This window comes from Neovison vison, chromosome 2 (assembly GCF_020171115.1).
Source record: "Neovison vison isolate M4711 chromosome 2, ASM_NN_V1, whole genome shotgun sequence".
In the NCBI taxonomy this organism is placed as follows: domain Eukaryota; kingdom Metazoa; phylum Chordata; class Mammalia; order Carnivora; family Mustelidae; genus Neogale; species Neogale vison.
In genome coordinates, this window is record NC_058092.1 from 37,203,967 (window position 1) to 37,218,285 (window position 14,319).

The 14,319-nt window shown below is 40.1% G+C and overlaps 1 protein-coding gene across 1 annotated transcript in view; it reads left to right on the forward strand.

Moving 5' to 3' along the window:
• Positions 1–396: 396 nt before the first annotated feature.
• The window catches only part of LOC122899940 (cytochrome P450 4X1-like), a 39,030-nt gene continuing 25,107 nt past the window's right edge, over positions 397–14,319 (forward strand). The window contains exons 1-4 of the mRNA XM_044238173.1: positions 397–594; positions 8,711–8,852; positions 10,211–10,255; positions 11,619–11,746. Coding sequence (XP_044094108.1) covers positions 418–594; positions 8,711–8,852; positions 10,211–10,255; positions 11,619–11,746 — 492 coding nt within the window. The 5' untranslated portion in view covers positions 397–417. The remainder of the gene's footprint in view (positions 595–8,710; positions 8,853–10,210; positions 10,256–11,618; positions 11,747–14,319) is intronic.

Below are 14,319 nucleotides of genomic sequence, written 5' to 3' on the forward strand. Positions count from 1 at the left end.
GGGTATTGGAGAGGGCACGGATTGCATGGAGCACTGGGTGTGGTGCAAAAACAATGAATACTGTTACACTGAAAATAAATTTTAAAAATTAAAAAAAAAAAAGTTGCCTGTGTGGTGCATAAACAATGAATCTTGGAACACTGAAAAAATAAAATTAAAAACAAAACAAAAAAGTTGCCCTGAATGAAGATTCGCCTCAATTGATAAAGGGTTAGAAATCGGAGAACTCGAGACTGCCTCCTCTGGCCAAGCTGGCGCTTTCCCTCCCAGATGTCCTCCTCCTCGCCGGGGAAGAGCGGAACTTGCTGGAGGGCACAGAGTCGCGGTGGGCTGGGCAATCCTCTTCAGGCGCCGGGCGGGGAAAGCCCATCCCCTCCCGAGCCCCGGAGGCCGCCAGCGACCGCGCATCGCACGGCGATGGAGTCCTCCTGGCTCGAGACGCGCTGGGCGCGGCCCTTGTACCTGGCCTTCGTGTTCTGCCTGGCGCTGGGCCTGCTGCAGGCCATCAAGCTCTACTTGCGGAGGCTGCGGCTGCTGCGAGACCTGTGCCGCTTCCCCGCGCCTCCCATCCACTGGTTCTACGGGCACCAGAAGGTAATGGAAGGGAGGGACGGAGAAGGATGCTTCCGAGGATACCAGGCGGGCGGAGGGATGGGCTGCTTCCTCCCTTTCCTTTCACTGCTTCATCCTGCCCTCTCTGGCTCAGCCTGTGGCTCTCGGCATCTTTTCATTACTCTGGGCTTGCTCCCTCACAGGGTTGCAGGTAAAGAGAAACAAGCCTGGAGCCCCTGGATTGGAAGCTTGCGGGGGACGGGGGGCGGGGGGCGGGGGTAGGGCGCTGCTGGGAGGACGTATGTAGAGACTGCCAACAGAAAAAGATCGTCCTGTAATTTAGGGCAGTCTCTGTTGCTTCACATATCTCTTGCATTTATGCACTGCATCTTAAAAATTCCACACGTTGGGGGAGGGTTTGTGCTATGGTGAGTGCTGTGAAGTGTATAAACCTGGCGATTCACAGACCTGTACCCGTGGGGCTAATAATACCTTATATGTTTATAAAAAATTTCTTTTAAAAGCCTTCCACATGAATCGCTTAAAAATAGTTATGTTACTCTAAATAATGCTTATTAACTGCAGAAAATAGGCAAAATAGAACACAATTAGTTGCCACCCTTAGTGCATTACAACCAGAGAAAATGAACTTTTCCCAAGATTTGGGGAAGTAAAGAGCAGCCCCCACCGATCACTCAGAAAGTGATGGCAAATTGAAATGTGTAAGAGGGAGACCTTTACTTTGTGGTCCTCTGATTCCTTGTTTTATTCATTCAGCCAGGTTTGAGTGGAATTGTGTGATGGGTGCTGGGATTACAAGCAGAACGGTACCAGCCCTCAGAAGCCCAAGTCAGCCGGGGGAAAATTGGAGGGGGAGACGAACCATGAGAGACTGTGAACTCTGAGAAACAAACTGAGGGGTTTGGAGGGGAGGGGGGCTGGGGGGTTGAATGAGCCTGGCGGTGGATATTAAGGAGGGCAGGTATTGCATGGAGCACTGGGTGTGATGCATAAACAATGAATCTTGGAACACTGAAAAAATGAAATAAAGTTTAAATTTAAAAAAAGAAGAAGAAGAAGAAGACGAAGCCCAAGTCAGATGAATACTTAGACCACAAAGAGAAAATGCAAATACAGGGTAATGAGTGCTTTGATAGAAGCCTAGGGACAGAGGATCTTGGAAGGAAATAGGCATCTCTACCTAGGGAAGGAAGGAAAGTCTATGGAAATCTGGGCCGAATTTTAAAGGATGGCTGGTGTGGGGAGGGGGGGTCCCCAGCAGAGCTAGTGCATGATCCTTTGGCTCCCCCACTCCCAGTCCTTCTGCCCAAAAGTAACCACTCTCAACTGCTCTGCCTGTTTATTTCAATCCTTACTGGCAAAATAATATTAGTATGTTGGGTTTCTTAATTTAATGATTTTAGATATCCTTTCATTAACTCTCTCATGATGGGAGTAATCATTTATACCTGATCTTTTACTGTCCCAATATAGTTACATTGTGTTTTTTGTTAAATAGAATAATTAATATTTATATTATCTTGATTATGTAAATGTTTATTTACCACTGATCTAATGGTTGATTTTGTTTCTTTTCTCATAGAACTTTATTTCTCCCCTGGTGTTATTACCTTCCTCCTTTTCTCATATGCTGTTTTTCAAAATCTATCACTATTTTTTCCCAAATGTTTTTAATAGATCTGTCAAATACATCTCAACAATATTTCCAAATATTGAAACATATTGAAAAGTCTGTCAGCCTATGTGCTTTTCTGGAGGCATTTCTCCCAACAACCTCACCTCCCCGATTGAATCTGGAGTGGATTGTTGTTCTAGGATGTTCTCTAGGCTCGGTACACAGATAATGTGCTACCCTGTGTCCTATATTCTGTTTCCTGGATAATGCGTCTTTTCTTTTTCCTGATTTATTTCATCATTTTTATGGGTAGCTTCTTGAGATTGAGTGAAGGAATGTCAGGTGAATTTTTTGAGCTCTCGAATGGCTGAAAATGTCCGTTAAAATTCATAACTTGATTGATAGTTTGGCTGGGTATAGATTATACTTTGGATATAATTTTCTCTCAGAATTTTGAAGACATCATTCCATTGTCTTCTACCTTTCAGGATGATGTTGAAAATTCTGATACCTTTCCAATTTTTTTCAGAACACATTTACTGTAGTAAAATGTCCATAACATAAAATTTACCATCTTGGGGCACCTGGGTGGCTCAGTGTGTTAAGCCTCTGCCTTCGGCTCAGGTCACAGTCTCAGGGTCTATGACTGAGGAAGCAGGGGAGCCTGCTTCCTCATCTCTCTCTCTCTGCCTACTTGTGATCTCTGTCTGTCAAATAAATAAATAAAACCTTTAAAAAAATTTACCGTCTTAACCATTTCTAAAAGGGTACAGTTCAGTGATATCAAATACATTCATAATGTTGTGCAGTCGTTAACACCATCCAACTCCATAACTCTTTTCATCTTACAAAACTGAAATTCTGTGCCCATTAAACAATAGTTCCCCATTTCTGTCTTTCCTCAGCCCCTGGCAACACCATTCTATTTTCTGTCTCTACAATTTTGACTACTCTACAATTTTGACTACTACTATTTCATATAAGTGGAATCGTGTAGTATTTATCTTTTTGTAACTAGCTTATTTCACTTAGCATAATGTCCTCAGGATTCATCCATATTGTAGCATATGTCAGAATTGTCTTTTTTTTTTTTTAATCTGAATAATATTTCACTGTGCCTATATACCTTATTTTGTTTATTCATCCATCAGGGGATGTGATTGGTTGTTTCTACATTTTAGCTGTTGTGAGGAAGGGTGTACAAAAATCTCTTTGACACCTTACTTACAATTCTTTTGGATAAGTACCCGGAAATGGAATTGCTGGATCATATGGTAATTCTATTTTTAATTTTCTGAGGAACCGCCACACTGTTTTCCATAGTGGAAGTACCATTTTACACTTCCACCAGAAGAGCACAGGGGTTCCAATTTCTCCACATTCTTACCAACACATGCTGTTTTCTGGGGGGGGGGTTGTTTGTTTGTTTGTTTTTGTTTTGTTTTTTCTGACAGTTGTCCCAATGAATCAGAGGTAGTATCTTATACTTTTGATTTGCATTTTCCTAGTGATTAGTGATGTTAAGCATCTTTTCATGTGCTCAGTGCCATTTGTATGTCTTCTTTGGAGAAATGTCTAGTTAAGTTCCTTACCCATATTTGGATCAGGTTATTTTCTGTTGTTGAGTTTTAGGAGATCTCTATGTATTTTGGATATTAACCACTTATCGGATATTTGCAAATATTTCTCCCATTCCATGTTTTTTACTTTTTACTCCATTTTACTGTCTTTTCATGCACAAAATTTTTTAATTTTCATAAAGTCTAATTTGTATATTTTTTCCTTTTTTCCTGTGCATTTAGTTTCATATTCCAGAAATCACTGCCAGATCCAAAGTTTTTAAGAATTTGCTCTCTGTTTTCTTCTAAGAATTTTAGTTTAAGGTCTTACATTTAGGTCTTTGAACCATTTTCCATTAATTTTTGTATATGGTGTTAAGTAAGGAAGGGCCCAACTTTATTCCTTACCATGTGGATATCCAGTTTTCCCAGCAACATTTGTTGAAAAGACTGTCCCTTTCCCTGTCCTGCCACCTTTGTCAAACATCATTTGACCATATATTTGGGGGTTTATTTCTAGACTTTCTATTTTATTCCATTAGCCTGTATGTCTCTCTGTGCCAGAACCACACTGTTTTGATTACTGTAGCTCTGTAGTAAGTTTTGAAATCAGGAAACATGAGTCCTTCAGTTTTGTTCTTCTTATTAAAGACGTTTTGGCTATTCAAGCTCCCTTGATGTTCCATATAAATTTTAGGATGGATTTTTCTATTTCCCATTAGATTAGAATTTTCGTAGGGATTATATTGAATTGTAGATCACTTTGGGTAGTACTAACATCTTAATAATAAATCTTCCAATCCATAATCATGGAATGTATTTCCATTTGTTTATGTCTTTTTAAATTTCTTCAGAAATACTTAGTTCTCACTATATAAGTCTTTCACCTTGTTGGTTGGGAGTATTTGGTTTTCCAATACTTGGTTTCACCTCCTAAATAGTTTATTCTTTTTGATGCTATTGCAGATGGGCTTGTTTTCATTATTTTCTTTTCAGATTGTTTGTTAGAACATCAACTGGTTTTTGTGTAGAAAATGTAGATTTTCTACATTTTAGTGTAGAAATGCTGCTGACTGCCAAATCTAAGGTTAATTCTTTATGTTTTCTTCTTAGAGTTTTATAGCTCTAGCTCCTTCATTTAGATCTTTGATCCATTAAATTAATTTTTGCATGTTGTGTAAGGTAAGGGTCTAACTTTACTATTTTTTGTGGCTATCCAGTTATCCCAGCACCATTAGTGGAAAAGACTATTTTTCCCCTCATTGAACTGTTTGGAACCTGAATTGGAAAAACCCAGTTCTTTTCCTGTGTTTCCCCTTTACTCTCACACTAGGACCATATTCACAACACTTCTGACACCAGGTGTTGGGTGAGTGCCCCCACCTCCAGGCTGCAATCAAGCAATCCTGTGATACAATGCAATTCTGACATTGCCTACCCAGAGAAAGCATCAGATCTCACAGATTAAGAACTCAGCCCCACAAGACTACCCCCCACCCCACTTCAGATGCCAATGGCAAGTCCAGATGGTTACTGTGCTTCTGACCAATCACCTGTAAGTTGGAGATTCCTGTGACCTCTTCTTCGGATCTGGTTAATACGTGGAACAGCTCACAAAACTCAGGAAATAATTAATTTACTCTTTACCAGTTTATTATAAATGAATATGATAAAAGATACAGATGAACATGCAGTTCGAAGTGATGCATTGGGTAAGGTACGTGAGAAGGGGCACAGAGCTTCAATGCCCTCTCCAGATGCATCACTCTACCAGTACCTCCACATGTTCACCAAACTAGAAGGTCTCCAAACCCTATACTTTTGGAATTCTTACAGAGGCTTCATCATGTAGGTATGATTGAACATTAATTCCATTTCTGGTCCCTCTCGCTCTCTGTAGAATGGGAACTGGGACTGAAGATTCCAAGTTTCTAATTATTGCTTGGTCTTTCTAGTGAGGAGCCTCCATCCAAGGGCCCACCAAGAACCAGCTCATTGGAACAAAAGACACTGCAATCAGTTGACTGTAAACATGAAGTTTGTTTCTAGATTCTTAATTCTATTCTATTGATCTATATGTCTGTCCTTATGCCAATACCACACTGTCTTAATTATTTTTGCTTTATAATAAATTTTGAAATTGGGAATCATAAGTCTTCCTATTTTGTTCTTTCTTTTAAAGATTTTATTTATTTCTGTGTGTGAGAGAAAGAGCATGAACAGGAGGGAAGGGGCAGAAGGAGAAGAAGAAGCAGACTCTTCTCTAAGCAGGGAGTCTGAGGTGGGACTCTATCCCAGGACCCTGGGATCATGACCTGAGCCGAAGGCAAACACTTAACCCTTAACCAACTGAGCCACCCAGGTGCCCATATTTTGTTCTTTTTCAAGATTATTTACGTTATTCTGGATACCTCTGGTTTCCATATAAGTTTTAGAATCAGCTTGTCAATGTCTACAAAAAAGCCAGGTGTGATTCTGACAGGGATTACATTGAATCTATAGATCAATCTGGGAAATATTGTCATGTTAACAATATTAAGTCTTCTGATCCGTGAACATGGAACATCTTTACATTTACTTGAGTATTTTCAAATTTCTTTCAACAATGTTTTATAGTTTTCAGAGTATAAATTTTACATTTATTTTTCTTAATTTATTTCTGAATTTTTATTCTTTCTGATACTGTTATAGACAAAATGGTTTTATTTTTATTCAGATTATTTATTGCATTCATAATGTTTTAAAGTCCATAACCTCTTGACTGTCAGTAAATTTCTTGTGTGTGTTTTAGAAGGGCCTCTACCAGAGTTTTACAGATGAGAGATGGCTAATATATCAAGCTGACTAATAATACCAACTCTACCTGTTTACATTATTTTATTTTATTTTTTTTACCCATTATGTTTCTTTTGACAATTTGCCACTTAGATAGCCACAAGGAACAGCTGGAACTGTTTTCCTTAACCTCCCTAAGGTCCAGTTTCCTCAGCTGTAAAATGTAGGTTCTAATCATATCAGCTTCATAGGGTTCCTGGTATAAAGATTAAATAATATAAATCATGGAAAGCCTGATCATGGCAGTACCTAGCTCATAGTAGTTCTTGGTAAGGTTAGCTATTACTATTTGTCTGGGGACTAAGCATTCTCTGAATATCTCTAAGCAGTGTTTCCTAAATATGTGTAAGACATGTTTTCAAATGTATTAAGATAATATTGTGGATGAAGAAATATAAATCCATATATTATAGGAGTCACAATGGCTTTCTCTCCTTTTTGCCCAGACAGGAGTTAATAAAAGTATAAACAAATGCTTGTGGCTGAGGGTGTCCATAACAATTTCTAACCTAAAGAAATAATCCTCATATTAAACTGTAATTTCCATGAGGGCAAAGACCTTGCCTGTCTTATATTTCCCTACATCTCTACTGCCTGGCATATATAGTAAGCCCTTAATAAATACTCACTTGTCTATGGTTTACAAATGAATTAATGAAGGAACATTTGTTTTGTTGGGAGACATCATTTGCATTGTCAGTGGGTGCTTGTCACTGGCTTGACTGTAGTTAGCAAAAATGAGTCTGTACGATTTCAGGAGCTAGGTTTCAAGAATCTCAACCTCCTAGGGGCCCTAAACTTTCCAGAGAACACTTCATGGGATAAAGGTGCTAAATGGTAACAGAGGAAATTGGGAGCCAAAGTTTTCCACTTTTTTCTGAGGGTAAGACAAATCACATGGCAAACTCTGTATGGTTGGTCACACAAGGAAGAACTTGCCAGCCTTAGGGTTTCTTTGCAAGTCATGACCCCCACAATCAGGTGTCACTGGGTACACCCAGACACACACATACAGGTGCCCCCCACACTCTCACGTTATACAAGAAGTGGATATAAATTTATCTTCTTGTCAGTGATTTAGAGGAACTGTTTAGATGAGTCATTAGTAACTTGCTTGCTAAGGCAAAAAGTTCATCTTTGATGGTGGTATTTGTACTCTGGTTTATAAATGTTGGAAGCTGAGAATTTTATTTAAACTTGCTTCAAGCTTCACACACCTGTATAAATGAGCCATCTGCTGTTGTGAGGGGAAAGAATGGGATTTTCTTTGTAGATGGAGTGGGCAGATTTTTAGGGAGAAGCTTTTACTATGAAGTCACAAGAAAGAATCACTCCTCAATAATTAGAAAAAGGAAAGGGGAGAGGAAATTGTGAGCTGGATCATGGGTTATATTCAGTCAACTATCAACTAGCTTCCTACATAGGAAAAATATCTCAGCTTCCAGACTCCACTCCGAATCAAAATGCATAACCTTGGCAGGTGAGGCAGATTCAGGTCTCTTCATCTTCTCATTCAGGAAAACAGCTTACCATAGATGTCATTTGACAGGGACTTATTCTGGGGATGCAACATACATTTACATTGAGAAGATAAATACACAGAACTTCATTAGGTGCTTGGGTGGCATACTCAATTAAGTGTCTGACTCTTGATTTCAGCTCAGATCATGATCTCAAGGATGTGAGAATGACTCCACGTTGAACAGGGAGTCTACTTGAGATTCTCTCCTTCTCCCTCTCCCTCTGCCTCCCCTCAATTCTCTCTCTTTCTCTCAAATAAATAAATAAAATCTTTTTTTAAAAAACAGAGATCACAAGTAGGCAGAGAGGCAGGCAGAGAGTGAGAGGGGAAAGCAGGTTCCCTGATGAGCAGAGAGCCCGATGTGGGACTCGATCCCAGGACCCTGAGATCATGACCTGAGCTGAAGGCAGAGGCTTTAACCCACTGAGTCACCCAAGCGCCCCATAAATAAATAAATCTTTTTAAAAATTATACTCCAAGCTTGGATATGCCAAGGAAAGCATGTTTGTGTGAACTTATTGAGGCCCTACCTTCAGCTTGCCTCTGTAAGAGGAGATGAATCCAGACTGGTTCCTCTAACTTCCTTCACTCTTTTTCTCACTACAGTTATTTCAGGATGGTAAAATGGAGAAATTTGAGGAGCTTGTTGAAAAATACCCTTGTGCCTTTCCTTGCTGGGTTGGGCCTTTTCAAGCATTTTTCTACATCTATGACCCAGACTACGCAAGGATATTTTTGGGCAGAACAGGTAAGAAAAGGGATGAATCTCAGGAACCTAATTCTCCTAGGAGTGATATATAAAACTCACAGGCAGGATTCTAATGAATTCCTGAGGCAAAGATTAGAACTCAGCCTTTAAGGGGCCTAGGGACAAAATGATGGTTACCAGAGCGGGGGATGGGTAAAATAGGTGATGGGGATTAAGGAGTGAGTGCACTAGTTGTGATGAGCATTGGATGATGTATGGAATTGTCGAATCACTATATTCTACATCTGAAACTAATATAAATTAGTTTCACTGTGTTCACCATCCTGGAATTAAAAAAAAGAAAGAGAGACCTGGAGAAAGTGGGGAGAGGTTTCTGACCAATCCTGAAAGGGACTATAATATCCCACTCAGTCCCTTATCCACCTCAGACTCCCATGGGCCCTTGAGGATGTATCTTAAAGCCAGGCTGGCACCACCAGATCACCAAGGGCTTCCTCTGCTTCTTGGTTTTGTGACTTCAGTATCAGTAATAATCGTCACCCCCAACCGCTGCTTGAGTGTAAGTTTTCAGGGGAATTCAGAAGTAGCTCAGCCTCTGGCATTTCAGTATGTTAACCTGAATGCTAGGTCATTAATTTACCAGTATAACCTCTTGATGGTGGTTCCAATTTTGGTTTTTTGTTTGCAAATGTTTGTTTCCTTTTGGGGCACAAGTCACCTAACATCCCCATCCAAGCCTTTTTCAAAGCATCCGTGGTGGATCATCTCATAGCACAAAATTAAAATATTTGGTGTTTGCTCCATCAGCTTTAACTAACTTAGTTTTAACTAAGAGCTTATATTCTAATCTTTCTTCCCTGTCCACTGTTTCCATTACTTTTAGTAAAACCTAATAAAGGAAAACAGCCTTTCCCTGAAACTCTCCATGTCCCGTGTCCTCAGCCCTGATTTGTTTGTTGCCCACCTCTTAAAGGACAAGAGCTGTAAAATACCTCCATGTTAGAATTCATGTGAACCCCAAGAGGCATTTGTTCCCCTTTCTCTGTGGTCTGCCAGCCCCTGCTCTAATCCCTAATCTATTTTCTAAGAAGGATATAATATATTGTCCCAAATCCTGTTCTGGAAACTTGGTAACCCTCAAGACAATCTCTGTTTCTGTTGGAGAAAGTGTAAATAAAGGAAGAATCTGGGTTTGTGTTCCTGTCTGCCTCCTGGGATTTGTTGTTCTCTGGTTCCTCAACCAAGACTTGTGGTCTTCCTATGCCTGCCAGGGCTATAAGGGGTGAGCCCTGGGCTCCTTTTTGCTAATTATGCTTAGTGCAGGCAAATGAAGAGAACCTTCACCAAGGTAATTTCCCTCTAATGTTGTCATTTGTTTCCTCTACTTGACTCTGCAGATCCCAAGTCCAAGTACCCACACAAGTTCTTGATTCCGTATCTTGGTAAGTATGTGCAAGAAAGCAGAGTGACTCACTCTCTCATCTGAGGTCCCCTTACTATTGTAGAGCATTCCAAAGAAACAAATCAGAATGCTCAAAAGCATTTAAGAGGATGGTAGTTCTATACTGCAAGTTTTCTAAGGGAAGATCAAGAGGGAGTGCTCAGCCAACACACAACACAACTTACTAGGAACACTCTTTGTCCATTTTTCTCTCCAAAGTCTCATCTCAAGGCACATGTGTGTGAACTGGTCCCATCTCTGTCTTTAAAACTGCAGCTTCATGCCTTAATCCTTATTTTATCCTTTCTTCTCTCTTGTTTTCTTGGTTCTTCCAAAAGAACCAAAACTTCCCCAGTGCAGTTTTGCTCTGAAGTATAGTTTGACAGTATTTAATGAGCACATAAATTAATACTTTTAGTCATGTAATTAGTATTTATGTTAGACAAAGAAGGAAATAAAAGAAAAAAACTGTAGGTTTGGGGTTCAGAGGTATTTGGATTTGAGTACTGTCTCCCACTGACTAGTTGAATGTGATTTTGGGGAAAACATCTAATGAGTGTTACATCTCTGGGCCATTGTGAAGATTAAGTGAAGCACATATTTTCTACACTTAGTGTAATGGCTGGCATTGGACCAGCGCTGGACCATGCATCCCAAGCCTGACATGTTGTAAGCTCTCAATGAATGATGGAAATTACATAACAATAAACTTCAAGGTTATTTCAAAGCCAAATCGTTAATGATCTTTCTTGCAACAGAAGATTGTAAAACATTGGTCTTCCTGAGTGTTTCCATTTCATATCATTTATAGGTGTAAAGCACAGGCTAGGACTCAGGAGGAGACATATTGGGGCAGAGTGGATATTCAGGTCTAGTTCCTTGCAAATTTTGTGTTTAGAGCGTAGTTTATGGATTGATTTGGAGTCAACAAGAGATGAATATTGTTGTGTTTCTACCACAAGCTAGAGGATGGTTTAGATGCCTCATATATACACCTTCATTTAATCTGCACAGCAACACAATGAAGTAGATGCTTGTTATCATACTTTATCATTGAGAAAACAAAGGCTCAGGAACATTAAGTGACTTACTCAGTTACTATACAGGTAGTAGCTGGTAATTTCAGGATTGGCACACTCATTAGGCTACAAAACTTGGGGTCTTCCTCACAATGTTAAATACATCCATCCCAGATGTACGTATCAAAACTCACTTCCAACTTAGTATATGAGCACTGTTCTGATTTCCACTCTGTTATGACTACCTGTGTGCCACAGTCACCCCATGATGTTGTGTTCCTCGCCTCTCCTTCTTCATTTCATCTAATAAAATGGCATGAGGTTTTGTTCCTTTTATTTCTCAAGGAAAAGGACTGCTGAGTCTAGATGGACCCCAGTGGTTCCAGCACCGTAGACTCCTAACTCCTGGGTTCAGTGTTAATATCTTGAAATCATATGTTGAGGAAATGGCCCATTCTGTGAAAACAATGCTGGTAAGTGAAGGGACAAAAAGTGCTCTGGTGTGGTGCAGAATGCTTCCAACAAGGAATGGGTTTAACATGTGTACTGGGTAGTGAAAGTGAAAATTGAGGGTGGTTCCTAGAAATTACCCAATGTTTAATTACCAGCTGAGCAAGGTGTCTATGTAAACTTTTGCTTTGATTCTTTGGGTGATTAAGTATGATAAAGATCTGGCCATCTGACTTAGATGTATTTTGAGACCCTGTGGCAGTAAACCAAGTACCAAGTAGTGAGATTCAGATGGTGACTGCTATAAATGACAGGCAAGGGAACCAGGGCCAGCTATCGTGACTTCAGATTCAGAGGAGACTCAGATTTGCCAGGAAATATATAGCTGGACTTGATTATGTAGATAATATGGGTAAGGGGATTCTGGGCAGAGCGAGTTAGCATGAACAAAGCATGGAAGTTAGAATGAACTTGCCTGATGGACACAAAGACCCTAGCAAAGTATAAGTGTCTACATGAAAGTTGCAGTTGTGAGTTTCTTCTTGTGGATAGTGGTGGATCATTAGGAGCTGACTTGAGCCTTTTCTGTTCTTTTCTTTTTTAAGATTTTTATTTATTTGACAGACAGATCACAAGTAGGCAGAGAGGCAGGCAGAGAGAGAATGGAGGAGGCAGGCTCCCTGCTGAGCAGAGAGCCTGATGTGAGGTTCGATCCCAGGACCCTGGGATCATGACCTGAGCCGAAGGCAGAGGCTTTAACCACTGAGACAGCCAGGCGCCCCTGACTTGAGCATTTTCAAAGCAGCAGGAGAATGTTGGCTGGGCAATATTCCTTTGGGTGGTCTCTGATTGATAAATGAGCTCATTCCAAAACTCCACTTGTACCTGGTATATTTTAGATTTTTAAATTTGTAGCTCATTCCAAAACTCCACTTGTACCTGGTATATTTTAGATTTTTAAATTTGTACTTTTAAAAAAATCAGACAAGTAATCCATTAATGCAAGTTTTATTAGAAACACTTCAAACCCCGCAAACAAAGCTAGAGTTTCCCTCCATCTTTATTTGTAAACCCATCCCTTTTCCCAAGAGAGAACCACTGTTACCCAGTACCCGATTGGTTGGGTTGTCACAGAAACGGATTTAACCTAAGTTGCCCTGGTTGGAGTAAAAAAAAACAACCCATGTCTCAGCTCTTGGCAGAGAACCAGAGGTGCAGGCGAGGGGGCATAGGGCGGAGGCCATGCTCCTTCCATTCCTGTGCTGCGCAGCTTTGTGCACAATTGCAAATTAGTCAGTGGCGGTACTAGGTTTATCTCTGTTTCAATAAAACCACTTCTGTCTTCCTCGTTTCTCTGTCCCACCTATGCCTGAGACCCCACTCTTGGCTCCTATCCTCTGCTGAACTGTGCTCAAGTGCCTCCAGCCTTGACCCCACCACCCCCCACCCCGCTTTGCTCCCATTTCTTCTAAATTTACTTTATTTACTCAGTAAAACTTACATAACTCAAGATAAAAGCAATTGAATAAACAATTGACATTTGGGTTAAAACTTTTTAAAAAAATCTCTGCCTTTTTTTTTAGACTTCAAAATGCATAACAGTCCTGAGCAATGGCATAGGTGCTCAACAAATGTAGGTTGATCTCACTTTAACCATTCAGATTTATTTGTGTTTTACACAAAGAATGCTTATTATGACAAATACATTTTCAACAGGGAAATTTATGGCATTTTCAGCCGCAAAACATCTCATGCCATGTGAGTACGTCACTTGGGGGAAGAAGTGGACAGAGGCAGCACTGGACTGGAAGTCGCTCCCCAAAGCTGTTCCTTTCATGGCTTCTCTCTGTCCCCCACTTCGGAATTGAAAATGGATAAAGAAGATCCATTCATATAGTTTACATACACAATGGAAAATTACTCAGCCATCAGAAAGGATGAATACCTACCATTTGCATCAACATGGATGGAACTAGAGGGGATTATGCTAAGTGAAATAAGCCAAACAGAGAAAAACAAATATCATATGGTTTCACTCATATGTGGAACATAAGGAATAGTGTAGAGGACCATAGGGAGGCAAAACTGAAAATGGGAAGAAATCAGAGATGGAGACAAACCATGAGAGACTCTGGACTCCAGGAAACAAATTGAGGGTTACAGAACCGGGGGGTGGGGTGACTGGGTGTTAGGTATTAAGAAGGGCACATGTGGTGATGAGCACTGGGTGTTATACACAACTAATGAATTGTTGAACACTACATCAAAAACTATATGTTGACTAACTGAACATAATAAAAAATTTAAAACTAAAACCAACCTGAGTCAAGGGGAAAAAAAAAAAAAGAAAGAAAGAAATGTGTTTGGTTTTTCAGTTTGGGTTTTTGTTTTTTGTTTTTGTTTTTGTTTTTGTTTTAGAAAGAGGGTGGGAGAATCAGAGGGAGAGAGAGAATCTTAAGTGGGGCTTGATCTCATAAACCTGAGATCATGACCTGAGCCGAAATCATGTCACACACTTAACCAATTCAGCCACTCAGGTGCCCCTGAATTGAAAATGTTTTTTACAGTGTTCCAAGTTTAAGTGTGGCTATGGTAG